The sequence below is a fragment of the Postia placenta genome (genome assembly GCF_002117355.1).
Source record: "Postia placenta MAD-698-R-SB12 unplaced genomic scaffold POSPLAscaffold_7, whole genome shotgun sequence".
NCBI classification, from domain to species: Eukaryota; Fungi; Basidiomycota; class Agaricomycetes; order Polyporales; family Adustoporiaceae; genus Rhodonia; species Rhodonia placenta.
In genome coordinates, this window is record NW_020169838.1 from 1,974,674 (window position 1) to 2,002,199 (window position 27,526).

At 53.4% G+C, this 27,526-nt stretch overlaps 7 protein-coding genes across 7 annotated transcripts; 4 read left to right on the forward strand and 3 right to left on the reverse strand.

Moving 5' to 3' along the window:
- Positions 1 to 5,954: 5,954 nt before the first annotated feature.
- POSPLADRAFT_1143334 (hypothetical protein) lies at positions 5,955 to 7,239 on the forward strand (the record flags this gene model as incomplete). Its single annotated transcript, XM_024485548.1, has 3 exons — positions 5,955 to 6,430; positions 6,946 to 6,999; positions 7,137 to 7,239. Coding segments are annotated over 3 exons (633 nt in total), but the record flags the coding sequence as incomplete, so codon positions are not given.
- Positions 7,240 to 7,622: 383 nt separating this feature from the next.
- Positions 7,623 to 10,743, reverse strand: POSPLADRAFT_1074521 (hypothetical protein; the record flags this gene model as incomplete). The annotated part of the gene is made up of 13 exons (XM_024482716.1): positions 7,623 to 7,807; positions 7,859 to 8,005; positions 8,058 to 8,147; positions 8,199 to 8,306; positions 8,359 to 8,799; positions 8,854 to 8,958; positions 9,010 to 9,096; positions 9,448 to 9,585; positions 9,640 to 9,736; positions 9,798 to 9,844; positions 9,898 to 10,058; positions 10,111 to 10,309; positions 10,366 to 10,743. 13 exons carry the CDS (start codon positions 10,741 to 10,743, stop codon positions 7,667 to 7,669), a joined length of 2,139 nt encoding a protein of 712 aa, XP_024339233.1. The 3' UTR covers positions 7,623 to 7,666.
- A 185-nt stretch (positions 10,744 to 10,928) lies between these two features.
- Positions 10,929 to 13,024, forward strand: POSPLADRAFT_1181533 (hypothetical protein). The gene is made up of 11 exons (XM_024488848.1): positions 10,929 to 11,357; positions 11,414 to 11,566; positions 11,625 to 11,646; positions 11,703 to 11,811; positions 11,862 to 12,014; positions 12,065 to 12,166; positions 12,225 to 12,349; positions 12,405 to 12,605; positions 12,660 to 12,710; positions 12,767 to 12,883; positions 12,938 to 13,024. The coding sequence occupies exons 1-11, from the start codon at positions 10,952 to 10,954 to the stop codon at positions 12,948 to 12,950; spliced, it is 1,452 nt and encodes a 483-aa protein (XP_024339234.1). The 5' UTR covers positions 10,929 to 10,951; the 3' UTR covers positions 12,951 to 13,024.
- Positions 13,025 to 13,305: 281 nt separating this feature from the next.
- Positions 13,306 to 14,659, reverse strand: POSPLADRAFT_1143800 (hypothetical protein; the record flags this gene model as incomplete). The annotated part of the gene is made up of 2 exons (XM_024485616.1): positions 13,306 to 14,562; positions 14,627 to 14,659. The coding sequence occupies 2 exons, from the start codon at positions 14,657 to 14,659 to the stop codon at positions 13,306 to 13,308; spliced, it is 1,290 nt and encodes a 429-aa protein (XP_024339235.1).
- A 1,382-nt stretch (positions 14,660 to 16,041) lies between these two features.
- Positions 16,042 to 19,927, forward strand: POSPLADRAFT_1046748 (hypothetical protein; the record flags this gene model as incomplete). Its single annotated transcript, XM_024479111.1, has 16 exons — positions 16,042 to 16,518; positions 16,576 to 16,904; positions 16,966 to 17,036; positions 17,111 to 17,231; positions 17,283 to 17,314; positions 17,363 to 17,452; positions 17,500 to 17,673; positions 17,699 to 18,035; positions 18,088 to 18,163; positions 18,216 to 18,256; positions 18,302 to 18,530; positions 18,565 to 18,626; positions 18,741 to 18,786; positions 19,208 to 19,298; positions 19,665 to 19,708; positions 19,835 to 19,927. The coding sequence occupies 16 exons, from the start codon at positions 16,042 to 16,044 to the stop codon at positions 19,925 to 19,927; spliced, it is 2,313 nt and encodes a 770-aa protein (XP_024339236.1).
- Positions 19,928 to 21,374: 1,447 nt separating this feature from the next.
- Positions 21,375 to 22,655, forward strand: POSPLADRAFT_1143433 (hypothetical protein; the record flags this gene model as incomplete). Its single annotated transcript, XM_024485563.1, has 4 exons — positions 21,375 to 21,401; positions 21,468 to 21,824; positions 22,007 to 22,438; positions 22,500 to 22,655. The coding sequence occupies 4 exons, from the start codon at positions 21,375 to 21,377 to the stop codon at positions 22,653 to 22,655; spliced, it is 972 nt and encodes a 323-aa protein (XP_024339237.1).
- A 3,731-nt stretch (positions 22,656 to 26,386) lies between these two features.
- On the reverse strand, positions 26,387 to 27,005 carry POSPLADRAFT_1142513 (hypothetical protein; the record flags this gene model as incomplete). Its single annotated transcript, XM_024485439.1, has 3 exons — positions 26,387 to 26,657; positions 26,727 to 26,893; positions 26,967 to 27,005. Coding segments are annotated over 3 exons (477 nt in total), but the record flags the coding sequence as incomplete, so codon positions are not given.
- Between the last annotated feature and the right edge of the window lie 521 nt (positions 27,006 to 27,526).

The window sequence follows — 27,526 nt, forward strand, 5'->3', positions numbered from 1 at the left end:
TTGTACTAGTGTGCCACTCTTGATAGTCGTAGTGTCCTATGCGTAGTATAAAATCTGTCGTACTTCTCTCCAAAAATACAAGATCCGGATCCCCGCTCGAGTTCAGAGCTCATAAGTCGAGTTCGCCCCGCGTCTAAGCCTTCAACTGCGTCACTTCGTCCCTCGCTGCGTAACCTCGAAACCTCGTCCACTGCGTTTACTCGTCGAATACCGTCTCGACGAACCCTTCGACTTCGACTATTGTCGAAGAAACTGCGAACCGCGCCCTAGCTAAGTCCACCCTATCGAATCGTGTCCCTTCCTTCTACAATACATCGAAGAGCTCTGCCGAGCTTCGATCGTCTCCGCTAACCACCCACAGCCTCCGAGTAGCTTCGACGACGTGTCGAAGCCACCTCGTACCTTCCCCATTGTTCGTAGCCTTTTCCAAGGGCGTTTCTCATGTTCACTCGAACCGCGGGACACCTTGCTGCTAACTCCCCTCTCACTAAGACTATAATCCGTCTCTCTAGTCCCTTTAGGTCGCACCCAGGTTAGGGGTTAGGGTTTCGTAGGTCGTATCACCGGGGCCCCATGATGCTTGAACACATCGCGGATGTACAGATCTGCCACACCTTCTGCCGTCAGGGTCTCATGACAGGCCGAGAAGTGGACCTGCTTGGTAAAGCGGTCGGTGGTAACCAGGATCAAGTCGAATCCATCAGACTTCGGCAAGCCAACGATCATATCCGTGGTGATGATCTGCCATGGGCGCTCGGGGATCTCGTTCGGCTTCAGCGGACCCTGGGGCTTGGCTGGGAATGTCTTGGTACGGTTGCACACGTCGCAGGTGCTTACGTACTCATTGATGAATTTGGACATCCCAGGCCACCAGTAGTTCCGCGACACGAGCTCGAGGGTTTTGGCACGACCACCATGTCCGGCGATCGGCGAGTCGTGGTGGATCTTGACAATATCCCGCCGGAGCTCCGCGTTCTTTGGGACATAGACCATCCCGCGGAACAGCAGAAGCCCTTGCTCGGCATTCCACTCCTCAAAGCCTTTCTGCAGCCGAGGCGGTCCGAGGTTCTGCACTTTTTCAAGTGCCTCAGCCACAACCCGATCCTTATCCGAACACTCCCTGATGCGCTTCAGAAGCGACTGATCGGCCGTCACCGAGGCATGACCGCGTTGAGCGGAGGCGATGCGGAACCTTTCAGGTCTGAGAACCACCTGATCGGTGTTATCGTCCTCATCGCCGACCTGATGGTCTGATCGGCGTGACAGGGCATCAGCCTTTCCATTTGACGTTCCAGCCTTATGCGTGATGCGGAAGTCGAAGCGAGCCAGGAACAGTGACCATCGCGCTTGACGACGTGTGAGGTGCTGGGACATGCGCCAGTATTCGAGGTTTTTGTGATCAGTGACGATCTCGAACTGATTGGGCAATCCCTCGAGATAGTGGCGCCAATCTTCCAGTGCTTCAATGATCGCAAGCATCTCCTTGTCGTAGATCTCGTAGTTACGCTGGGCAGGGTCCATGGTGTGAGACCGGAAGGCGATAGGATGCCATTTGCCGTCGTCCTGCTTCTGCATCAATACGCCGCCAGTGGCGTAGCCTGAGGCATCAACCTCAATGCGCGTCTCTCGATTTGGGTCATACAGCGCCAAGACCGGAGTTGTCGCAAAAAGCCGTTTGAGTTCATCAAAGGCGTGCTGCTCCTCTTCACCCCAATGCCATGGGTCGTTCCCTGTGAGTCGGTCGAGTGGTCGCGAGATCTTAGCGAAGTCCTTAATGAAGCGGCGGTAGAAGTTGGAAAACCCCCGGAACTTCTGGACATTTTTTTTGTTCCGGGGTACAGGCCACTCATTGATTCCTTTCAACTTCGCGGGATCCATTGCTACCTCATTGCCACCGAACATATAGCCGACGTAGTCGACCTTGGGAACATCCCATTCGCACTTCTCAGGCTTCAGGAATAGATCGTTATCCTGAAGGCGGCGCAGAACCTCGCGTGTGACCTTCTCATGCTCCTCCTTGTTGGTAGAGAAGACAAGTATATCGTCCAGGTACACGAGGACCTTGCCGCCGACGATGAGATCATGGAAGATCTCGTTCATCATCACCTGGAAGGTTGCGGGGGAGTTGGTGAGACCGAAGAACATCACCAAGGGCTCGTACAACCCTCGGTTGGTCACAAAGGCCGCTTTCCATTCGTCACCGGCTTTGATCCGGACATTGTTGTACCCCCACCGGACATCGAACTTTGTAAAGAGCGTGGCACCGCGGAGCTTATCTACCATCTCGGCGATCAGCGGCAAAGGGTAACGATTTTTTACCGTGATCGCGTTCAATCGACGGTAGTCTTGTACGGGTCGAAGCGTCCCTTCCTTTTTTTTGATGAAGAAGAAGGGGGACGAGATGGGCGACTTCGATTCCCGTATGTAACCCTTCACCAGCTGCTCATTTAGGAATTTGTCAAGCTCCTCCTGCTCATTGTTCGACAGGGGGTACACCTTCGAATGGAACGTCGAGTAGCCAGGCACGAGTTCGATCGCATGATCGTACGGCTTCCTTTCGGGTAGCCATTCTGATGCCTCTTTGGAGAAGACATTCAGGAACTCGTGGTACTGTTTAGGTACCGACTCCTCGGCGGTCTTAACGACCTTCTTCTTGATCTCTTCCTCAGCGAACAACTGGAAGTACGTATGCCCAGCTGCGACGAACAGCTGAGGAGCGCCAGGAAGCGTAATACCTTGCTCCCAGGCCTCGATCAAGTCAGCTTCGTCCCACTCTACTTCCACCGGATCTTTTTCGGGTTCAAAGTCCGGGAGCACCTTACTCCGGCAGGCGCCTATGACCAACCGTTTGGACTTCGGCGAACGCCTGCGCGCTGTGGGCCTGACCCCCGTATCACGCGCAGTCGCTGCTTGCTCCATCCGGCCAGCCCTCCTGGCCCTGCACATTTCAGGACATCGTGATAGTTTAAGGGAGCCTTTCTCCCAATCAATCTCGGGGTTGTGCTCGCGTAGCCAATCCAACCCAACGATCACATCCTCGGGACCAATGTCCGTGACCGTAAACACTGTCTTCTCGACATGCTCTCCTATCTGCATCTGTAGCACCGCTACTTCCGAGATGCTTCCGTCCTTATTCAGGGTGCTGTCGATATTATAGAGTGGAATGGGCTCCTTTAGCCTCCGCGTCTGCACCTTATTTTCTACGATAAATCGCTTGTTGATAAACTTCGTGGTGGCTCCGCTGTCCACCATGGCGATTATGTCCTTGTGCCGTCTTTTCCCTTGGAGTCGAACTGGAATGTGAAAGTGCTGGGACCCTTGGTCCAACTCGTACACCATTGCAGAAGACAATACATCGTACTTATTACATGATACTCGCGGCCCAACGCGTGCGGCACGAAGCGTGGACCGGATCAAAAACCCTCCTCCTTCATTGCCCGATAATGTTCGAGCTCCTTGCGCATCGACTTCACCTGTGCCATTAAGTCCGCCAGCTCCAATTGCTCGGATTTCGCTGAAGCGGCACTTATCGTTGCCGAGGGTGATGTCGTGACGGGGGCGCTTGTCGCGGCCTGGGAGGAACCTGAGGCAACCGTAGCCCGCGCGTCGGCGCGTTTTGTGTAAGGCTTGTCCTTACAATTGGGGCACTCGAAGTGTCGGTACCCTTGTTTCCCACAGCCAAAGCAAGTGCCGGGGAAGTTTCCTTTTCCGACGGCCGCATTGATGCTGGCCGAAGCTCCGTGTGACTGGGGTGCACCACCACGTGCCCCACCGCATCCTCGACCTCGAGCCGAGAAGAAGTTGTTCAACTCGGGCCGTCGGGCCCGACTGATGTCGAGGATCTGCTCGACCTCCGTGGCGTGCTTGTCAGCGTCTTCCCACATAGCGAACGTCTCGAGCTCGATTTTGCGGTAGACGCGGGAGGGGATGCCGCTCAGGTACTTGTCGCATAGTTCCAGGTCCCCATACCCGGAACGGTCCGCCGGACCTTTGAACAGTGTGGAGAACTCCGCAGCAGTGCGTTTTTCGCGGACCGACTTGTCCGCGCAGAGTTTGGCCAGTTCTACCTGGGCCACTGCCTCATCATCGAGGTTGCCGAAGCGGGCTTTGAAGGCCGTGGCAAAGGCCGCCTCATTGGCAAAGGGGGTCGTTACTCCCTGCACACCGAGTTGCACTGATACGAGCTGGGCGAAGTAAGGAGTGGCCCAGGTGCGGGCATCGCCATCGAGCAGGCTTAGTGCAACCTGCACTTTAAGTTCGATGGTGGTTAACGATGTGTTAACCAGCCAGTAGATGCGAAGTTGCGACAGAAACCTGTCGCACTCGATGACGGTCTTGCCATCGTATCGGAGCGGGAGGAGGAGTTTTAGGGTGTCCTTATCAGGGGGGGATGCTGGTGAGGACATTACCAGCGACGAGGGGGACGGAGGACTGCCCGCGGGCGAAGACGGCTGTTGTGACTGTCCGCCGGGCGAACTTCGAGAGGAGCGAGTGCTCGAGCGGCCTCGCGGCGGCGACGGCGGTGGAGGCAACGGAGGAAGTCCGGTGGCGGGGTGACGTATGACAGGGACTGGAGTCGAGGACGAGATTGCTGACGAGCTGGCCCAAGTAACCGCTGGACTGTTGCGGGGCTCAGGCTTCGGGTTCCTTTCCAACCGTGACCCCAAGGAGGACTGGGGGATTGTTTGAGGGGTCGCTGTAGACTGTGCGACTGCCTCAACTCCTCGAGGGAGACTGGGATCTCCTCATGCTTGACCTGTACTGGTGACAGGTTGGGGAATGCGGGTGCTTGGGGAGGCAGGTCGGGAAGGGACGGGAGTGATGTGGCGAGATGTGGATCTCGAGGTGCCAGTGTATCGAAGTGCCGGGCCGCGGGGGTGCTGGACTCGTCGGATTGGCACGTAGCGCCCTTCGTCGGTAGTGATGGACCGCGGAGTACGATTAGGGCACGGTTGTCGATCACAGATGAAGAAGGGAGCTTGATTCCCGTCGCTTTCGGGGTCATCGCGGGAGACGTCGATTTGCTCCTGGGTGTCGAAGGCGTGCTCAAGTCGAGAGCAGTCGAAGAATTCGTCAGCCACGGTGATGGGGGGAGGAAGGGGAGGTGCGCGTGCTACGAAAGGCCGTGCTAGACTAGCTTACACCTACGGCGCCCGAGGTGACACTAGGGTTCGCAGTTCACGTGGGGCCCAGTACTGCTTTTGGCTAGTATGCAGCAGGAACCTAATCCACGTGTCCGTGAGGACAAGTACCGCCCACTAAAGTGCAGGTACTGAAGAGTTCGTCCCCTAAGTGGTGGCGATGTATCGTATGTTATCTACGTATCGTAGGGTATAGTAAGGGTGCACACCACCCAACCTATAGGAAGTGTTAAAGTGAGTGTTGGGGTTCCAAGGAACGCCGGCAGCTATGGGGAGTTTCGACCTAATGTCGCGACTTGAGGTCAAGCGACAGGGGAAAACCTAAAAGCTGGGGGCGTCCGACTAGATCTCACCGAAGCGATGGTGAGCAATGCTCAAACCTAAAGCTAGGGACAAGTAAGTTAGCATAGGAAAGTAAGTATGTACAGGGGCTTACTGACCTAGGGACAAGAGGTCGAAACTGAGGTCCCTAGGCCAGCAGAGGCAGGCTTATATACAGGGGAAGTTTAGGGGAGGCTGTGTGCACTGGTCCGTGCACAGCTGGTCCGTGCGCAGCATGCTGACGCGGCCCCGGGGGCCGGTGAGTCAGAGAGGCTGTGTCAGCAGAGCCTGAGCTGTGCCGCGCACTGCCGCCCATCTAATCTAATCATACAGTAGATAGCGACGCGTCCATATCAGGCATGTAGTACAGAGGTCGCGGGTTCGAGTCCGCGAAAAGGAAAAATTAAAAAACGGCTAGACGCCGTACCAACTCGTGACAGAAGCTGCAGGCGATGCGGATCGTCTCGACACTGGGTACGGGACTGTCCGGACGTACGATGCGCAGGATGCGGAAAAGAAGCCCCTGGACACCTGGAGCGAGAGTGCGGAACCAGGCCGATGAAGCGACACGTATCCGCACCACCTGAAGAACCTGCGCGACGCGTGGGGGTGGTCGTCGACAATGTGTTCCTCGAAGGAATCATCAACGAGGCGAAGGAGAGGAAGGAGAAAGAAAGGCAGACGAAAGCGATACCCATCCCTCCACCGCGTAGCGCTAACCCCGAACCCCCCGCCAGTCCCGTCGCGGGACCCTCGCGCCCCTGCCCCGATACACCCGTCGTCTTTCGCAAAGTCGACCCCGACTGGACACCCGACACCACTCAATGGACGTGGGACAGCTCCTGGCCGCATCAGAAGCACCTCTCTGGTGAGGAATGGAAGAATGTAGGGAGGAACGCGCGCAAGGAGTGGTTCGACGAAGAGGAGGACGACAGCGTAGATTGGGAGTTGTATGGAGATGGTGAGCAGTAAGTAGTCGAATGGGACTTCGACTCTGGCAGGGGGGTAATGAAACATTTGTCTTTCCGTTCTATTCCTTGTACTACTAGCGCCCATACTGGCGCCTGTCTTAGCGCTCACCCGCAGGTTGAACATTATGTAGCTTACATAATGGGGTCCGTGCGCACTTCGTACTCGGCATCGTACCACTATGTTTCTTTCTTCACTAACACGACCACATAGACACGATGGTCCATGCGCAGTCGGTACTTGTATAAGTAGTTGTACCATTAGTCGGTTGAACCCTAAATTCGACCTGGTTATTCATTCAAGTCTCTGCTCCTCCTCGCTTGGGGTAGTGGTCATTCTCGACTTCCTTGCTTGATCTTCAGGACGACGCACTGTCCATAAGCCCTCGCTCGTCGTCTACGAGTCAGGCATTGATATAGGAGTATAGACCGTTGTATCACATGGTGGGTGAGATTGTCTTGCTCCTATGGCTGAATGTGACTGTAGTTTAGACTCCGCTTGGCACATTGCACAGATGTGTTTGCAAGACCATGCTCATCTTGCTGCTAGCGGGCATTGCCACATCAGAGTGTGAACTTGTCACCGTGACATGCCATGACGATTTGAGCAACTCTATGCCTATATTACACCCTCAAAATGAGTCGTTCTCGCAGATTCATGCCAGTACAAGTAATACTCATTGTATTGCACTGAAAATATTCACAGGTGTGAAGAAGATCTCAATGCATCTATTTACACAAGAATCATGAAAAAAAGTGCAGTGCTTCACATCAGGAAACCACCACTCCAGCTTGGGCAGGCTTACTAAGCTTAAAGGTCTTAATTAAAACAAAATAAGGCAGAATGCATCCTTAATTCTGTCTTAAGTTACTCTTGATTGCGCTTTGTCTGCTTAGTTAAGCTAATCAATCCCTATAAGGCAGCTAAGATAGGTCCAAGCTGGAGTGGTGGTTTACTGATGCATGAACCCAAGGCTTGTGAATGCAGCCATGAGCAACTTTATACACCCCATAGTAATACTCCTGCTGAGTCTGTGGTGCACTGCCATTCAGAACCAGCGAGCGGAGCCACCATCATCAACTGAGTTGCTTAATCCAGGAGAAAAAAGGCAGTAGCTACCAGTCTGTCACATCTGGTAATGATGACACTGACTTACCTCCAGTATGTAAAGCTGGCAACAATAACATATTTACAATAACCTGTTGTATAGAACAACACTGAGATGGTATCAACATCTAGTGCTGCATTATCTCCTCCAGACAGTCATGGTGGTACCTATCCCTCAGCTCCCTCAATATCTCGCGCAACCCATCACCCTCCATCACGGACATGAGATTCATGAGTGACAACCCAAGCCTATGGTCTGTTACACGATCCTAGAATGTACAGTTAGAAGCGCTCCTTGTGTCAGATCAGGGCCCTCATACCTGGGCGTAGTTGTATGTTCTGATCTTCTCGCTTCGATCGGCACTCCGAACAAGATCACGCCTAACGGCACGCCGCTCGACTACTTCCTGGCTCAGCTTGCGGTCCATTAGGCGTGCGCGTAGTACTTGGAAGGCGCGACGTCGATTCTATGATCATGACTGAATGATTAAGATTGTGAGGATATGTAATCAAGCATACCTGATGCTGACTCCGCTCGTCTTGCATAGACACAGTGATACCGGTAGGCAAATGCGTCAGACGTACAGCCGACTCTGTTTTGTTGACATGCTGCAGAATCTTTCAACTTCATGTTGTCAGAATGCGGCTGGTCGGTCTTACCTGCCCTCCAGCTCCTCTAGAGCGCATGACCTCTATCTTCACCTCGTCAGGCGAAAACAGATCGCCTTGTCCTGAATGCGAGTCTGTCTCCTCTGAAAGAGGCAGCACCTGGAGCAAGATATAAGGGCACATACTCGTCACCTAAAACCGATGGACGCACCACGACCGCGACCGTACTCGTATGCACCCGCCCGTTTGCTTCTGTCGCCGGGACGCGCTGCACGCGGTGAACCCCGCTCTCCCAACGTAGCGCGTCATACGTTCCCTCGCCCTTCACTTCCAGAATGGCATCCTTCATTCCCCCGTTATCCAGCTCGTTGCTGCCGACCAGCGCAGCCTTCCAGCCCATCGCGTTCGCGACGCGCGTGTACATCCGCACGAGGTCGCCGAGAAAGAGCGACGCCTCCGAGCCGCCGACGCCCGTCTTGAGTTCGACGAGCGCGGCGAGGTGCGCGGTGGCCGACGGCGGGACGAGCAGCCGCGGGAACGTGTTGTTCAGGAGGTCAGACAGAGCTGTGGTGAGCGCGGCGTGCTCCTCCACGGCAAGCGCGCGCATATTGGGATCGGCGTCATTCAGGAGCGGCAGGGTCTCTTGCAACGACTACTGTTGCATCCGCATGAGAAAATAGGGCCGAGGGGCTGCACGAGCACGTACCTCTCTGCTGCGTGCCCACTCCCGCCATGCGCCCTCGAGGGGTTCCAGTTCCTTGATTTGCTTCGCCAATGAGACATCCTCTGCGCGCGAGTAATCCTCAGATAGCTGAGCAGATTACCTCAGCCTGGTATATCTTGCCGCGCATGGTGTACTTACCTGTGACACCAATTTATTTCGCTCATCGACCTTGCGCTTGACGTACTTCAAAATGGGGGCATTGTCGAGTTTGGCGGCAGACTCATTCTGCAAAGCGTCCAGGTGTTGATTACGCAGAGAGACACATCGTGGTGGTCTGATGCGTGGAATGAACCGTAGGCGACTGAGCATGAGTCTCCTGAGTCTCGTCGGAAACAGCGAACTATTTTGGCGCCAAACACGGTGATCGACATCACGCATAATTATTCACGTGCTTCGGGACAAATGGACCAATAGGGAACTCAGTACCTATAAAGTAGTCGACACACTGCACATTGCCTTCAGGGACATTATTGCTGACGGCCAGTATGTCCGACACATACGGCAAATACATTACTTGAACTACATCGGGGAGCAAGCACCGAGTGACACACGAGCACGCACAGCTCATACACGCACAAGCACACCCATGTATATAACTTGCGTGACAGCGACTAGGAAGAGGAATGTAATCCGCCGTGAACGCTGCGAGGGGTTGTTGACCGGCGCTGCTGTCGCCGAAGCGTCGGGCAGCACCAGTGACCGCAATGAGCGCAGCTACTCGACGCCATTAATCAATTGCGGTGAACAGCAATGGCAGAGATCGCGTACCAGGAAGAACCCAGTTGCCAGGAAGGAGTACGTGAAGATCAGAGTATACACTGTCCACCCTACTTTCATAAGACCGAACATCAGTGTCACGATCACTCTGCAAGTTGACAGTATTAGATGAGACGGGGTAGAACGGCGGAGCATCGCACCCTACAAACTTGTAGCCGCCGTAGGCGAGTAGATCTAATACTTGGTTGATTCCACCCTGGGATACAAAAATGAGCCGTCATACACGGTGAGCATGACTCAGGTGCTGACCGGTATGTTCAGGAAATAGCAGCCTAGCTTCACAAACAAGAAGTCAAGCAGCACTACAGCAAGAGCCTTTGAAGCCGTCACGCCGAGAATCTCTGGATGGAACCGTGAGTCTAGACCAGAGTAAAGCGCGGCAAGCAAGATGTAAGTGACAAGCGCCATGACTGGATTGATACATTGTCAGGATTGGCGGTGCGCAGACGCTCTGGTACATACGTGGAATGTACAAGTCAGGCGCATTGAGGTCATCTCGCGGGGGCTGCCACTCTGTCTGGCCGTTCTCTGATCGATGCATGCGGCGCGACCAAGGCTTATGCCGCCATGGGAAGAGCAGCAAACGCAATTTGTTCATAACGTACGAGTTTGAGACATTGAAGTGGTGCTTCAAGACAGAGATTGGGATGAGGCCTCCGAGCTACACATATGTGCTGTGAGTGCCGTGACACAGGGCGGGGATGAGCGCGTGCATACGTTCTTTTGGACGTAGTCCTGGCCAGCGGCGACGGCACTCTGGCCAAGCTGCATGCCAAACTGCGCGGTGGCATCGTTGATGCCCCATGCGGAAAAGTCGACTGGCACGTTTGGCACGTTCACGCCGGGCTGGCCATGCGTGGACAGATGGCGGGGTGGTGAGTTCATTGGCTGGTACTGGCCTGCGTAATTGGGAGGTACGCGACTGCCCGAGCCAAGCGGTGGTGCAGGGGGCTGTTGAGCAGGCGGTGAACTGACGTAGCGTTGGTAGCCCTGGGGAGAGACGGGGGTGGATGGCGGTTCGGGGATGTAGGCAGGATGGGTGGGCACCGGGTGTTGCAGAGGCGGAGGGCTCCTGTTGTTCGGAAAGTAGGACATTTGCGGTTCTATACCGTACAGAAGGGGCAACAGCAGTGGCTGCGGGAGCTGAACGTTGCGCAATGAAGTGAAGACACGAGCACGCAGCGGGCACAGCGCGCGGCTATTGCCCACGTGGAGAAGAAGGTTGATCGTGCGCTGGCAGGATAGATAAAAGAGGAAAGCGCGGCTTTGGCAAGTACCCATGTCTGCGTCCGTCGCGTCCAGCATGTCCTCCTACTCCGTCAAGGTCACGAAGACTCCCGCAATAAAAAATGCTCCCTTGATTGGCCTGGCTGAAGGGAATGGCTCCTTCAGTAACTACCACCTTGCCGGCCTCGTCATCGTCGTGCCATGGCTCGTCAAGCGCATCCTGCCCCTCTTCAACCGCGGTGGATTCAAGACATACCTGTTCCTAGTCGTCATCCTCGGTCTCCCCATTACCATGGCCTACTGGACGCTCATGAGCACATATGGTCCGCGCAAGAACACAAAGGTCCAGCTCCCCGGCAGGAACATTGAGGAATATTTCACGATCAAGGACGAAGCCCTCAAGGCCAAATATCACGGCAAGGAGAAAATCCCCATGCAAGAATTCCATGACGCGTATTTCGACGACAAGATTGACTTCAATGGTCTGTCCCGTCTAGAAACGCGTTCCGCAGCATGTTTTGACGCGTCTTTCCCGCAGGCGACGTACTTGACATCATGGAGCAGCGTCATGACTGGGCAAAGATGACTTTCACGTGGACTCTCTTCAAATACGTCTTCACCGTACTTGTTCCCGACGTGATTATGCACGCGAAGAGTCAGGACGAAGAGCAAGTCCGTGGACATTACGACCGTACGTCTTTGACGTGCTCCTTTGAGGTGGTATAGTCTATAACATGTCTCCCATGCAGGAGGTGATGACTTCTATGAATGGTCAGTTACGTGTTCCAGACACGATGCGGTTAATCTAACGCGCGTAAACATGGCAGGTTCCTTGGACCACGTATGGTGTATACCTCCGGCGTCGTCCTCTCTTTAACGGAGGAGGAATCGCTCGAAGAGTTGCAGGACAACAAGTTGACCATCGTTTGTGAAAAGGTTATCTCCACACCTTTAACGTGATAACATTGTCCTAACGCTTCGTCCAGCTTGATCTCCAACCAGATGATCGTCTCCTGGATGTCGGCTGCGGATGGGGTACACTCTGTGCTTTCGCAGCAAAGAACTACGGGTGTGAGGTGACTGGTGTTACTCTCGGACGCAACCAGACCAAATTCGGCAACGCTCGTATCCAGGAGAACGTGCGCTGACCTCTTTCCCTACCTCGTTTCTCACTGAGTATGCCCTGTAGGGTGGTGACCCGTCGCGTCACCGCATTCTCTGCATGGACTACCGTGACATCCCCGGTGGGCGCAGCGCATACACCAAGATTGTCAGTCTCGAGATGGCCGAGGTATGATAAAGAGCTTGTAGTTGTGCGCTGCCTACCCTTACGCGTCTCACGCCGGCAGCACGTCGGAATCCGCCGCTACCAAACCTTCCTGCGCCAGATGTACGATCTCCTAGACGACGACGGTATCTTCGTCTTCCAGGTGGCTGGTATCCGTCCTTCATGGCAGTATGAGGACCTTATTTGGTGAATTCCATTGATGAATTTGGCGTGTGAATGCTTCTGATCCTGCCACCTTCAGGGGTCTCTTCATGAACAAGTACATTTTCCCTGGCGCCGACGCGTCGTGCTCGCTCGGCTGGGTCATAAACCAGGTCGAGGCTGCCGGCTTCGAGGTGAAGAACATTGACGTGCTTGGCGTGCACTACAGCGCGACGATCTGGCGGTGGTACCGTAACTGGGTCTCAAACAAGGACAAGGTCATCGAGTCGTATGGCGAACGGTATGTCCGCGTGCATGCTTCGGCCATGTTACTTCCAACTCACAGCCGAGTCAGGTGGTACAGGATCTGGGTCTTCTTCCTTGCGTATTCGACTATTACCAGCCGGTGAGTAAAGTGGGTGTCAGATATTGTGTGCCCACGTTGAAGGTGCTGTCTTGCAGTAACGGCGGCGCGTCCGTGTTCCAGTTGACGCTGCACAAGAACTTGAACGCATACCCACGTATCCTGGGTGTCCCAAGCCACTCTTCGATTCACGTCCACCCTAGCAGGGAGATCTCGTGAGTATTCCAAGGGCCTCAATGTATGATAGTGCTCACACCTTTATCACGTAGACCTGCCATTTGAGGTAACGACCGCTATCATGGTCGCTGCCAAAATTATCTTAGGGATTGCTGCTGATGTCAACTACTGCTTTATCTATCTTGGGGTGCATCATAACCCTGTATGTCCGAGTCAGATTGCTTGAGATGCTCTCGTCATACCAAGACATCTTCAATATACGTCTTCAGACTCGTCCTATTGTTCGAGGTGTATTACTGGTACGGTGAGTATCATGTCAACCTGAGGCGTATTAAGATGGAACATAAATATAAATATAAAAGCTACACGTATACAGATTGTTTAGTATACAGGATCCGTGAGAAGTGGTCTGCTGAGCTGTTCGGATTTCCGCCCGGTGCAGTATGACAGGCAAATTCTGTCAGACAAGCTGGAACCCTCCAAAGTCCAGAAATGCTTCTTCAATGGACATCTTCCGCACCACGAGGGCCTCCACGATGAGGCGCGATGCCCCCGGGCCAGCACCAAGCTGTATATTCGGAGGCTTGCCGTCTTCAGTGGTGGTCTCCCCATCTATTGAGCTAAATGTTGAAGGCACCGATGCTACTGCTGCCTCAACATGCAATGCTTCCAGCCCACACGCCAACTGATCCTCGTCCACGAGGCTACCTATGCACGAATCCGCGCCCATAACAGGCTCCGCTGCGTATTCTACCGACGGCGCATCAGTGGACCCACCCTGCGCCGCTTGGTACGCCCGTCGCTTGTCCTCACGTCTGCGGTCGCGCGCAAGCCGACGTTGCGCCGCCTTGGAGTCTAGCTTGCCCAGCGCCGCCGTGACATTGCCCTCGCTCTCGGGTGGCGTATGCCAGGGTTGCGTCTTCTTCTCCTTCTCCTTGTACTTCTGGCGCCGTGCGTGCTTACCGTGGAGCACTGCAGCAGGGGTAGCGGCAGGCAAAGCATGTGTGCGTCTGCGCATCGGCCGCGGCTTGTACACTGACGCAATTTCGAGGTCGACGGAGAACGCGGGGACGAGCGCGGGCGCATCGTCAGCAGCAGTAGAAGTGAAGATGTGTGGCGGCTCAGGCTCCATGGGAAATAGCGCGAGGTCGTCATCCAGCGGGGAAATGAACGGTGAAGACTGCGTTGAAAGTCGACCCGGGTGCGATGTGACGCGGTGTGCGAAAGGTTGGCAGCGTACGTTATGCTGAGACACGTGCGGGTCATCGGCGGGTGTACCGACTGACGGGGTGTCATCAAAGTCCCCGTCCGTGAAGTCGGTCTCGGTCTCGGTCGCGGTTGTCGTGGCATCCTCCTCGCCGCTGCCGCCTGCGCCGGGTGAGACCATGCGGCGCTTCATCTTGCGTGTCCAGCCGCCGGTGACGGGGTCGAGGAGCCGCGCAGCGTCATCGGCGAGAGTATACATGGCGGGCGGGACCTCAATCTCCTTCACGACAATAACGGACGCGCCGATCTCGCCGGCCATCATCTCGAGGGTTTCGAGTGACTGCTCGAGGTCAGCGCGTGAGAGGCCGATGAGCGCGCCCGAGTCAGCGACGCCGAGCTCATAGTATGCTTGGCCGCCGCCTTCAAGGAGACGCCACTTGAGTTGCGTGACGAGCCGAGCGAAGCGTGCGGGCGATATATTCGTCAGCTTGAGCTTGTACTCGACATTTCCCTGTAGACAGTGTTAGATGGGTAGACAGCGGAGCGATGCGCCAGCTGCCGACTAGACGTCTCACATGCCGGAGGAGACTACTCGGAGAGTGGAACATCACTGTATAGAATGAGACATACCTCCTCAGCCTCGGGGACAAGCTTGGGCACACTGCGACTGATCTGCTTCGCCGAGTCGACAGAGGACTCGTTGGGAAGAAAGTGATCCCAAGGGCTCGGAACGCGGGGGCTTTCTGATTCGTGCTCTCCAAACATAGATACAAGGATGTTTAGTCGTTATATATTCGAGTTATCATGGTAGGGACTACAGTCGCAGGAGAGCAAAGTAGAGTGCCAGGAAGCGCGGAGCGAGCAGTCATAAAGCAACTACACGCGCTCGAGTCAGCCATCTTATCTTATCTAACGTGCCGTATGCACGTGACTATCGCGTTGGTGGCCCGCACACGCGCGAAGGTTGTCGCTCGCGCTGTTTTGCAAGCGCTGTCTTAGTGCATGCACGCCTCTTCATTGCATCTTTTGTGAAGGCCGCTCCTCTCACAGGCTCTTCTATCGTATACCCGCATTCATCTTTGCAACGGTTAATGTCATACTCGCTGTTCTTTCACGCCTTGGATGATCCGGACGATGGCGGGCCTGGATTGCCTCCGGGGACACCACCTACTTGTAAGAGTGTCATCATGCAATTATCGAAAAGTACTGATGATTGATTCCCTCGTATCAAGATAAATTTGAAGGTCCTTGGTTCACGACACAACTGGGCCTTTCCATCACAATCGGCTTAACGTCTTTCCTACTATTCTGCTACTGCCGGACTAGGTGGCCTTTGATGTTCGCACCTCGAACGAAGCTCAAAGGTAATCAATGACCTTGAAAATCTTAAACTCTGCGCTGATCCTCACCTCGAGCCTTCTCGCCCCACGAGGCCCATGCTCATCAGGCATTTTTTGGATGGATTCTGCCGACTCTTCGCACCTCAGAATTCTCCGTATTACAAATCGTAGGACTTGATGCTGCGATGGTGAGCCTGGATACTGGTCCTATTCTTTGTAAAATATAACACGAATTCTAGCTTCTCAATTTTTTCAAAATGTCATTCTGGCTCTTCTCAGTTTGCTCCATATTTGCAGTAACGATGCTCATGCCAATCAACTTGAAGGTGTGTGGACTAGCTCTGTTCACTCTGTGGTGTCACATTGACCTCTGTTCCCTTTAGAATAACGTCGATATCGGCGATGGAAGGACTGATAGCAATAACACTGACTGGAGCACGACTGCGAACCCTACTCCCACTAACTCGACCGGTTATGATTGGCTCGACCTGATCAGCGATGCCAACTCATATTTATCTGTTCATCTACTTTTCACTTACATCTTCACCCTTCTCGCCCTATACTTCATTCAAGACAACTACCAGAAGTTCATCCGTGCCCGGCAGCTTTATTCACTCGAACTCGTACACTCTATTCCCGCCCGTACCGTGATGGTGACACATCTTCCTGAGTATCTACGAGGCGAGCGAGCTCTCGCAGAGTACTTCGAGAGCATGGGCTTGAGCGTAGAGAGCGTCAGCGTATGCAGAGAGGTAGGCGCCCTCAAGCGATTCCTCGACATGCGTACGGCCGCTCTGCTTCGGTTGGAGTCCGCTTGGACGCGGTATGTCCGAAATCCAAGCACCGTAGATGTACAGCCCCCTCTACAGCAACAGCAAGACCGGTCGCCGCTCATCGACGTCAATGTCGACGACCGGGATGCCGAGGCATCGCCACAGCTGACTACGGTGCCTAATCGGCCACGACCCACCCTTCGCACCAAGTGGTTTGGTCGAAAAGTGGATGCCCTCGAATACCTGCAGCAGGAGTTCGAAAAGGCGGACGAACAGGTGAAGACAAGGAGGAAAAACGGACGGTTCAGGGCGACTCATTCGGCTTTTGTAACCTTCGAAAATATGTCTAGCGCAGTAAGTGAGGAAGTGGTATTGCATACGCACAAAGTTGATGGTTGTGATTGTGAACAGCAAATGGCTGCTCAGGTCGCACATGCTCCCACCCCTCAGCAATGCCTCACGTCGCTCGCGCCTGAACCGCGCGATATCGTCTGGTCAAACGTGACACATTCTCCCATGACACTGCGCGTCCGTGAATGGATGGTGATGTGCGCCATGGGCCTTCTTCTGTTTTTCTGGCTTGTACCTACGTCAGCTCTGGCGACGTTGCTCAGCTTCAAGGAGATCAAGAAGATTTGGCCTCAGCTTGGCGAATTAATCGACGCAAATCCACGGGTCCGAGCCATAGTGCAGAACTCTCTCCCATCCGTCGCGATCATGTCTTTAAATGCAGTCTTGCCGTTCGTTCTGGAAGGTATACTGCATTGTTTGAGACGTCACTAAACACAATGTTTACGTCAGCTTGTCACAGGCCTCACGTATTTTCAAGGCTATCCTGCGCGGAGTTGGATCGAGTACTCTTTGCTCCGGAAGTGAGTGGATATCGCGCGTGTCATGGTCTCCCGCTAAGCGGCCGAATGATCCAGATACTTCCTGTTCCTACTAGTGAACGTAGTCTTCATTTTTCTGGTGGCGAGTACGTACTGGCAGCTTGTTCGCGATCTCGCCAGCTCGCCAGCCAAGGGTGTCGAGAAACTGGCCGATGCTCTGGCGGCCGGTAAAGCAAGGTGAGGAGCCTGTGGTATTAGGTATGAATGAATAGTTGAATTCTGGGATAGACATTTCTTCTTGTCATACGTGATCTTGCAAGGTGCGTAGCTACGGGTTGATTGCATGTGCCTGTGCTGACACATATCAGGCCTTGGTATCATGCCATTACAGCTCCTGTCTCTCGGTGTCATGATCCCCCGCATAATATATCGCATATTCCTCACGCGGACACCAAGAGGTAATATTCATGTCAGATTCACGTCGTTTGACTGACCGTGGTTCCAGATTTTGCTGAGTTGAATGCACCACCGATGATCAACTATGGCGTCGTGTATCCTCAAGCTATATTGATCTTCGTGATCACACTACTCTACAGCGTCATCCAACCTCTAATCCTAATCTTCGGAGCTCTCTACTTCGGAGTAGCCTACGTGGTTTACAAGTATAAGCTGCTCTTTGGTGCGAGCGACTGTTTTTCGTCAAGGATGTGGTACTGACAAGGCATGGTTGACAGTGTTCTACAAACCGTATGAGTCCCAAGGTCAGGCATGGCCAATCACATTCGCTCGCCTGATATGGGGTGTCATTATCTTCATCGTCTTCATGATGGGCATCTTCATATTGAAGAAAAGCTTTGTTCTATCGACACTGCTCGTACCTCTACTGGCTGGGACTGTGGTCTGGTCGTGGTACACGTACAAGGCGTTCCGACCGTTGAGCAAATTCGTAAACCTCAGCGCCATATTCGAAGTCCAGCGGGGTGAAAATTCGGCTGATGTCGTGCAGCTGAGGGCTGGCCATCCCGTCACATGGTCGCAAAGGTACAATTTATTTTTGTCCGCACAATGTTATCACTTATTGGACATTCGATAGCAACCTCAATCACCGACGGTACGCGCAGAATGACGAGACCCTCTACATCGCGCCTGAAGATGACCGTACAGACTACGTAAGCACCCTCAGTCGAATTTCCTTGAATCGTTGATGAACATTATGTCTAGTCTCAGCCTCCTATGGCGAATTGGTATAGTGGTGTGCTAAAGTAAGTCGGTCTTGGCTATTCATCATGCAACTAACATCCGTCTAGTACAGGAAAGAGGAGATACGGGCACCCAGCCCTGAATGGCGTGTTACCTCATCCATGGTTCCCGCGGAAACGACCCAATGAGTTATCTGCACCACGTGCACCAGACGTCGGTACTGGACAGGATCGCGGATCAGGTGTCTTGGTGGCTCTTCGGAAGAAGCGTAGTCGTGCGCAAAGTGATATCGTGCCTTCTGCGGATACAACAATGCAGCATGAGGAGCACGCACAGGTATCTCAGGTGGACAGCTCCGTAGATGCTACAGCAAACCCGTGGAAGGATCTTCAACCAAGTGAGGTTCAAGGACATGGTCGGCTCCGTCATTGCGTGAGCTACGATCATGGCTCAGGGGTTATTGCTCTTCCCGAGGGTGACAGTTGGCTGACGGGCGGTGACGGGGACTCAGACGAATCTGATGAGAGTGGCACTCAGATAATGCAGGATTCGGAAGGGGCTGCAGAACCGAGCGGGCAAGCGAGAAGACACAGTGTGTATTATCATCATCCGGAGCGTAGAAGAAGTGTACAGCCCTTGTAGTCAGAAAATGCACTATATACTTATGGAGAAGGTTACACGGTAGGAGTTGTTGCGGGGATAGCATTTTGATAGCTAGTAGCGCACGTACGTCGTCAAATAGCCGTGTTGTTTCTTCCTCCAGCTGACGCGCGCCCATCATGCCTAAACTGCGGTGTACGCTGTTTCTAATTCCGGAAATCCCTGTCCATGGGTCCAGCTCCATGATCTGTACTATGTAGGTACTACTTTTTGGTCTGAAACTGCAGCTTGTTGCCACGACAAGCATTGCCGGGTCCTTGCAATGTAGCCAAGGTGTCTTATTGATACGGGGCTTCCGACCCCGGCTACAATGGCGCCTGAGCTTGCGAACGCCCTCTTGACCACATGTTCAGAAGTCCAATAGATCCGAAATGCGGAACACCCCACACCATGTCATGAAACTGGACGAACATCAGACGCGCGTCCCGAGGATCGCAGAAGTTTGTGAGTTTCAAACTTTACGAGCGCCTCATGAATACGTGAGCGCAAGTCAGGCGAGGACCTGATCAGTCAGGTTTTGGTGGCATGACCGACTCTCAAGTTGCAGTCCACGAGATGTGATATGGCAGACTTGGTTTGGGATAACAGGGTCAAAACAGAGCATGATTCGTGTTTGGAACAGCCGACGGCCGTGGTCAACGGTCAGATGAAACGCACGAGAACATGTACAGAACTACCGGTGTCAGGTTTCAAGGGAAATCTTTTAAATCGACGACGTCCGGGGTTCTTATAATGCTCTTCGTCGGGATCCGCACACCATTCTGTCGGTTCCACTCCTTGATCCTGTTGACATCCTTACACTTGTGCAAGGTGTTGAAGTCGGGAAAAGGAGCGTCTCTCCCTTCAACCCAGTGGTACGTAATCAACCCAGTGTCGGCAACGCACAATAATTGTTGACGAAGCATGTTGACACAGTGATCTGAAGAGGGGCTCAATTCAATGCCGCACTCGTGGATGCATAGTAAAGTACCTATGTGAAGTTGATCAGACGCAGGAATCTCTTCTTTGGTGCTATCAACCGCACAGTCAACGGCTCTGCGCAACCTGTCCTGGAGTGGGAACCAACCAAATGAATGCAGAGCATCGTCAGCCGGTGAGACTTACTAAGACTCGGAGAGTGCTAATGTACAAGACAGTGCATCTGGTGTATTATTTCCAGCGATGCCAGGTAGCCACCGCCAGATTCCTTGGGTAGCTGGACAAGTGATGGTGTTACTTCCTTGCCAAGTTCCGACAAGGTATCACCCGTGATTTGAAGTGGCAGCACTGTTTTACACATTTCCCTAAGCATCATTGAGTAAAACATTGCAGGGGACTAACTTGTAATAATTTTGCTCTCCCAATCCGTATCAAACTCTGCCTGCAGTTGAGAGGGAAAATGAAAAGTGCCATTGAAGGTGATGTCCATGTATTCTATGGCCTCTATTGCGGGTGCTGTGTTTTGCAGTTAACTTCAATTAGGATTTCAGTGGAAGGGGTACACACAATATGCTGATACTTGCTGCACACAGTGTTGGGAATCGCACCCACGACGTGACATCAGAAGCAGTAGAGCTGACAAGCATAAGAGTATGGCATATGCAAGCCATGGTAGAACAGAGAGCCATCTTTGACTTGTATGTAGAGTGTTTGAGTTGCCATAACCCCGATCCTCACCATCGTCAACAGTCTTGAGAGGTTGAAAGTGGCACGCGCCATGGCTGGCAGTGGAGTCAGGCTGTTTTTGTAAGGATTTTGTCACGAGTTGGTACAGCGTCTAGCTGTTTTTTAATTTTTTCCTTTCCGCGGGCTTGAACCTGCGACCTCTGTACTATACACTCAAACAGACATCTTGTTATCTACTGTACGATTAGATTAGATGGGCAGCAGTGTACAGCACAGCTCGGGCCCCGCTAACACAGCCGCTCTGACTCACCGGCCCCCAGGGCTACATCAGCATGCTATGCATGGACTAGCTGTGCATGGACCAGTGTACACAGCCTGCCTTATCTTCCCCTGTATATAAGCCTGCCTCCGCTGCCCTAGGGACCTCAGTTTTGACCTTTTGTCCCTAGGTCAGTAAGCCCCTGTACTTACTTACTTACCTTTACTAACTTATACATTTTCTTGTCCCTAGCCTTAGGTTTGAGCATAGCTCACCATTGCTTTGGTGAGACCCAGTCGAACACCCCCAGCCTTTGAGTTTGTTTGTTCCTTGTTGCTTGACACCAAGTCGCGACATTAGGTCGAAACTCCCTCTCGCTGCCAGCGTTCAAAACACAACACAACTTACTCTTTCACTTCCTACAGGTTGGGTGGTGCGCACCCCTACTGTACCCTATGATACGTAGATAGCCTACCATACATCGCCACCACTCAGGGAACAAACCTTTCAGCATCTGCACTTCAGTGGGCAGTGTTTGTCCTTAAACGGATGCGTGGACTAGGTTCCTGTTGCATACTAGCCAAAAGCAGTGGCTGCCTGTCAAGGCTTTATCCATGCCTTCGATTCAAAGGACCTTGTTAATGTCTACATCACCAATGGTCCCACTGCTCTCATTGTTGCCTGTGAGTAGCAGCCGTGCCCCAACCGAACACCTTGATTGATTGAGCAAGACTACAACCATTACAAAGCAATCCGAAGGGCCCAACATCTGCTCGGTCCTCATAGCAACCTTGCATCATGGTCCGCATCTCGGTATTCCCACCCTGTCTCCCCTAGCTCCTGCATACCCCAGCCTGTTGCCGGTCCAAGTCAAACACGAGGAGACACCGATCTCCCTACAGACCCTGTGCCAGAGCCAGAGCCTGTGGAGAGTGAAGAAGGAGTCTTGGAGCCCGAGTCTGCTGTTCTTAGTCGGGCCGCATCACCAACTGCACTCCCCTCCATGTCTGCAGTCCCTGACATACGTAGCTCTGCCGCCCCAGTTCCTTCAGTGCCTCCATCACTGTCGCCATCACGAGGCTGCTCTTCGCATCAGTCCTCATGAGGTTCGCCCGGTCAACAGCCACATGCACCGTCTCCATCCCCAAGCAGTTCTCCATCCCCCTTGCCGCCGATAATGTCCTCCCCAGTCGACAAGGAGGTATTGAAACTCCTCCCTCTCCACTATGATGGAAAAACGGTCATCGAATGCAACTGGTTCCTATCCCAGTTACACATATACTGGCAGGTCAACACGACACTTACAAGCATTGAGCTCAAAGTGCAGGTCGCCTTGAGCCTCCTTGATGGTGATGCTTGCACATGGGCCACCCCGCTCTTTGCCCAGCTCGTATCAGTTCAAATTGGTGCCCGTGGAGCCACAACACCCTTCACCAATGAAGCAGCCTTCGCCACAGCATTTCAGGCTCACTTCGGCAACCTCGATGATGAGACAGCGGCTCAGGTAGAACTTGCGAAACTCTGTGCTGACAAGTCAATGCATGAAAAGTGTACCGCTGCGGAGTTCTCTATGCTATTCAAGGGTCTGGCAGACCATTCTGGGTATGGTGACCTGGAATTCCGCGACAAGTACCTGAGTGGCATCCTTTCTCATGTCTACCGCAAAATCGAGCTCGAAACATTCACTACATGGGAAGACACTGACAAGTGCACCACGGCAGTCGACCAAATACTTGACATCAGCCGCGCCTGTCAGCCCGAGTTGAACCATTTCTTCTCAGCTCGAGGAGGCAGATGCAGAGGGACACGTGGTGGTCCCCCCGGTTGCAAAATGCTTTGGCCAGCATCAACGCAGCCGTCGGAAAAGGAGACTTCCCCAGCAGTTGCTTTGGCTGCGGGAAGCAAGGGTATCGTCATTTCAAGTGCCCCAACTGTAAGGACAAGTCTTACACAAAACGCGCCGACGCACGGGCTACGGTTGCCTCGGGTTCCACCCAGGCTGCGGCAAGCGCCCCTGTTGCTTCATCCTCGGCAAGTATAAGTGCCGCTTCAGCAAAATCTGAGCAATCAGAGCTGGTGGACTTAATGGCACAGGTGAAGTCGATGCGCGAGGAGCTTGAACACTATCAGGCAATGAAGGAGGAGGATTTTTGATCCAGTCCACGCTTCGTGCCGCACGCATCGGGCCGCGAGTATCATGTAATAAATACGATGTATTGTCTTCTGCAATGGTGTATGAATTGGACCATGGGTCCCAGCACTTTCACATTCTGGTTCGACTCAAGGGAAAAAGATGGCAAAAGAACATAATCGCTATGGTGGACAGCAGAGCCACCACAAAGTTTATCAATAAGTAATTCATCATAGAGAACAAGGTGCAGACACGAAGGTTGAAGGAACCCATTCCACTCTATAATATCGATGGCACCCTGAATAAAGATGGAGGCATCTCAGAAGTAGCCATGCTACAGATGCAGATAGGAGATCACGTTGAGAAGACAGTGTTTATGGTCACAGACATAGGTCCAGAGGATGTGATCATTGGGTTGGATTGGCTATGTGAGCACAACCCCGAAATTGATTGGGAGACAGGCTTGTTCAAGCTGTCATGATGCCCTGAAACGTGTGGCACCAGGAGGACTGGCCGAATGGAGCAAGCAGCGACTGTGCATGATACAGGGGTCAGGCCCACGGTGCGCAGGCATTCACCAAAGTCCAAATGGTCGGTCACCAGTGCCTGCTGGAGTAAGGTACTCCTGGACTTTGAGCCTGAGGAGGAGCCGGAAGAGATTGAATGAACCGAGGCCGACTTGATCGAGGTTTGGGAGCAAGGTATCACGCTTCCAGGTGCTGCTCAGCTGTTCATCGCTGCAGGACATACATACTCTCAGCTGTTCGCTGAGGAAGAGATCAAGGAGAAGGTCGTTAGAACTGCTGAGGAATCAGTACCAATCCAGTACCACGAGTTCCTGAATGTCTTCTCCAAGAAAGCATCAAAATGCCTACCCGAAAGAAAGCCGTACAATCACACGATTGAACTCGTGCTTGGCTATTTGACATTCCATTCGAAGGTGTACCCCTTGTCGAACAATGAGCAGGAGGAACTGGACAAGTTCCTAAAGGAGCAGCTGGCAAAAGGCTACATACAGGAGTTGAAGTCGCCCATTTCGTCCCCCTTCATCATCATCATCATCAAAAGGAAGGAAGGGACACTTTGACCAGTACAGGATTACCGCCGGTTGAACGCAATCACCATCAAGAATCGCTACCCACTGCCGCTAATCACCAAGATGGTAGACAAACTCCGTGGTGCTACGCTCTTCACAAAGTTTGACGTCAGATGGAACTACAACAACGTCCGGATCAAAGCCAGTGACGAGTGGAAGGCTGCCTTCATAACTAACCGGGGACTATACAAACCCCTGGTGATATTCTTCAGCCTCACTAACTCCCCCGCGACCTTCTTCCAGGCCATGATGAATGAGATCTTTCACGATCTCATCATCGGTGGCAAGGTCCTTGTATACTTAGATGACATACTTGTCTTCTTCACCAATAAGGAGGAGCATGAGAAGGTCACACATGAGGTTCTTTGTCGCCTTCAGGGGAACAATCTGTTCCTGAAGCCTGAGGAGTGTGAATGGGACGTTCCCAAGGTCGACTATGTCGGCTATGTGTTCGGTGGCGATGAGGTAGTGATGGATCCTGCAAAGCTTAAAGGAATCAATGAGTGGCCAGTACCCCGGAACAAAAAGGATGTTCAGAAGTTCTGGGGGTTCTCCAACTTCTACCATCGCTTCATTTTGTTAAGATTTCAACTTGACTGACTCACAGGGAATGTCACGAGTTGACATGGCGTCTAGCCGTTTTTTAATTTTTTCCTTTTCGCGGGCTCAAACCCGCGACCTCTGTACCATATGCTCAAACGGACAAGTCCTTATCTACTGTACAATTAGATTAGATGGGGCGGCAGTGCACGGCACAACCCGGGCGCCACCTACACAGCCACGCTGACTCACCAGCCCCTGGGGCTGCATCAGCAACACTGTACACAGACCAGCTGTGCACGGACCAACATAGACAGCCTGCCCTAAATCCCCCATGTATATAAACCAGCCTCTGCTGCCCTAGGGACCTCAGTTTCGACCTCTTGTCCCTAGGTCAGTAAGCCCCTGTACTTACTTACTTTCCTATGCTAATTAACTTGTCCCTAGCATTGCTCACCATCACTTCAGTGAGACCCAGTCGAACGCCCCCAGCCTTTTGCATTTGTTTGTCCTTGTCGCTTGACCCCAAGTCGCGACATTAGGTCGAAACTCCCCCTCGCTGCCGGCATTCACACGCAACTCATTCACTCTCTTCACTTCCTACAGGTTGGGTGGTGCGCACCCCTACTGTACCCTATGATACGTAGATAGCCTACCATACATCGCCACCACTCAGGGAACAAACCTTTCAGCACCTGCACTTCAGTGGGCAGTGTTTGTCCTTAAACGGATGTGTGGACTAGGTTCCTGTTGCATACTAGCCAAAAGCAGTACTGGGCCCCACGTGAACTGCGAACCTCAGTGTTATCTCAGGTGCCGTAGGTGTAAGCTAGCTAGTACGGCCTTTCATAGCACACGCACCTCCCCTTCCTTCCCCCATCACCGTGGCTGATGAATTCTTCGACTGCTCTCAACTCGAGCACACATTTGACACCCAGGAGCAAATCGACGTCTCCCGCGACGACCCAGAGAGTGACAGATCCAGAGCTCCATTCTTCATTTGTGATCGACAACCGTGCCCTAATCGCATTCCATGGTCCATCACTGCTGATGAAGGACGCTACATGCCAATAAGGCAAGTTCAGCATCCCAGTGGCCCCGCACTTCGGTACACTGGCATATCGAGATCTACCTCTCGCCACGTCACTCCCGTCCCATCCCGACCCTCATCCCCAGGCACCCACATTCCCCAACCTGTCACCAGTACAGGTCAAGCGCGAGGAGATCCCGATCTCCCTTGAGGAGCTGAGGCAGTCGCAAAGCCTGCAGTGACCCCTCAAATGCTCCCCCAGTCCTCCTTGGGGCCACGGTTGGAAAGGAACCCGATGTCGCGACTTGAGGTCAAGCGACAGGGGAAAACCTAAGAAAGCTGGGGGCGTTCAACTGGTTCTCACCAAAGCGATGGTAAGCAATGCTCAAACCTAAGGCTAGGGACAAGAATATATTAGTTAGTGAGGAAAAGGAAGTAAGTACATGAGAGCTTACTGACCTAGGGACAAGAGGTCGAAACTGAGGTCCCTAGGGCAGCAGAGGCTGGCTTATATACAGGGGGAGATAAGGGCAGGCTGTGCGCGTTGGTCCATGTGCAGCTGGTCTGTGCGCAGCATGCTGACGCGGCCCCGGGGGCCGGTGAGTCACAGCGGCTGTGTCAGCGGGGCCCGAGCTGTGCCGTGCACTGCCGCCTTATCTAATCTAATTGTACAGTAGATAGCGATGCGTCCATATCAGGCGTGTAGTACAGAGGTCGTGGGTTCGAGCCCGCGAAAAGGAAAAAATTAAATAACGGCTAGGCGCTGTGCCAACTCGTGACACCCGAAGCCTGAGCCCCGCGACAGTCCAGCGGTTACTTGGGCCAGCTCGTCGTCAGCAGCCTCCTCCTCGACTCCAGTCCCTGTTGTACATCACCCCGCCACCGGATTTCCTCCGTCGCCTCCACCACTGTCGTTGCCGCGAGGCCGCTTAAGCACTCGCTCCTCCCGAAGTTCACCCGGCGGACAGTCACAACAGCCACCTTCGCCCACGGGCAGTCCTTCGTCCCCCTCGTCGCCGGTAATGTCGTCCCCAGTGTCCACTCCCGACAAGGAGACACTGAGGCTCCTACTCCCCCTACAATACAATGGAAAAACCGTCATTGAGTGTGACCAGTTCCTATCCCAACTCCGTAGATATTGGCTGGTCAACACGTCGTTGATGACCATTGAGCTCAAGGTGCAGGTTGCTCTAAGCCTCCTCGACAGCGACACCCGTACCTGGGCCACTCCCTTCTTTGCCCAACTTGTGTCAGTACAGCTAGGTGTCCAAGGAGTCACGACCCCGTTCGCAAATGAGGCTGCCTTTGCTACCGCGCTCAAAGCCCGCTTTGGCAACCTAGACGATGAAGCTGCAGCCCAGGTAGAACTGGCAAAGCTCTGTGCGGACAAGTCAGTCCGCGAAAAATGCACTGTCGCGGAGTTCTCTGCACTATTCAAGGGTCCGGCAGACCATTCCGGGTATGGAGACCTGGAACTCTGCGACAAGTACCTAAGCGGCATCCTGTCGCGACTTGAGGTCAAGCGACAGGGGAAAACCTAAAAGCTGGGGGCGTCCAACTAGATCTCACCGAAGCGATGGTGAGCAATGCTCAAACCTAAGGCTAGGGACAAGTAAATGTATTGGTTAGTAGGGTAAGAAAGAATACAAATGAGGGCTTACTGACCTAGGGACAAGAGGTCGAAACTGAGGTCCCTAGGGCAGCAGAGGCCGGCTTATATACAGGGGGAGTTTAGGGGAGGCTGTGCGCACTGGTCCGTGCACAGCTGGTCCATGCGCAGCATGCTGACGCGGCCCCGGGGGCCGGTGAGTCAGAGAGGCTGTGTCAGCGGAGCCCGAGCTGTGCCGCGCACTGCCACCCCATCTAATCTAATCATACAGTAGATAACGACGCGTCCATATCTGGTATGTAGTACAAAGGTCGCGGGTTCGAGCCCGCGAAAAGGAAAAATTAAAAACGGCTAGACGCCGTACCAACTCGTGACATTACCCCCCCTCAACGCGCATGACCT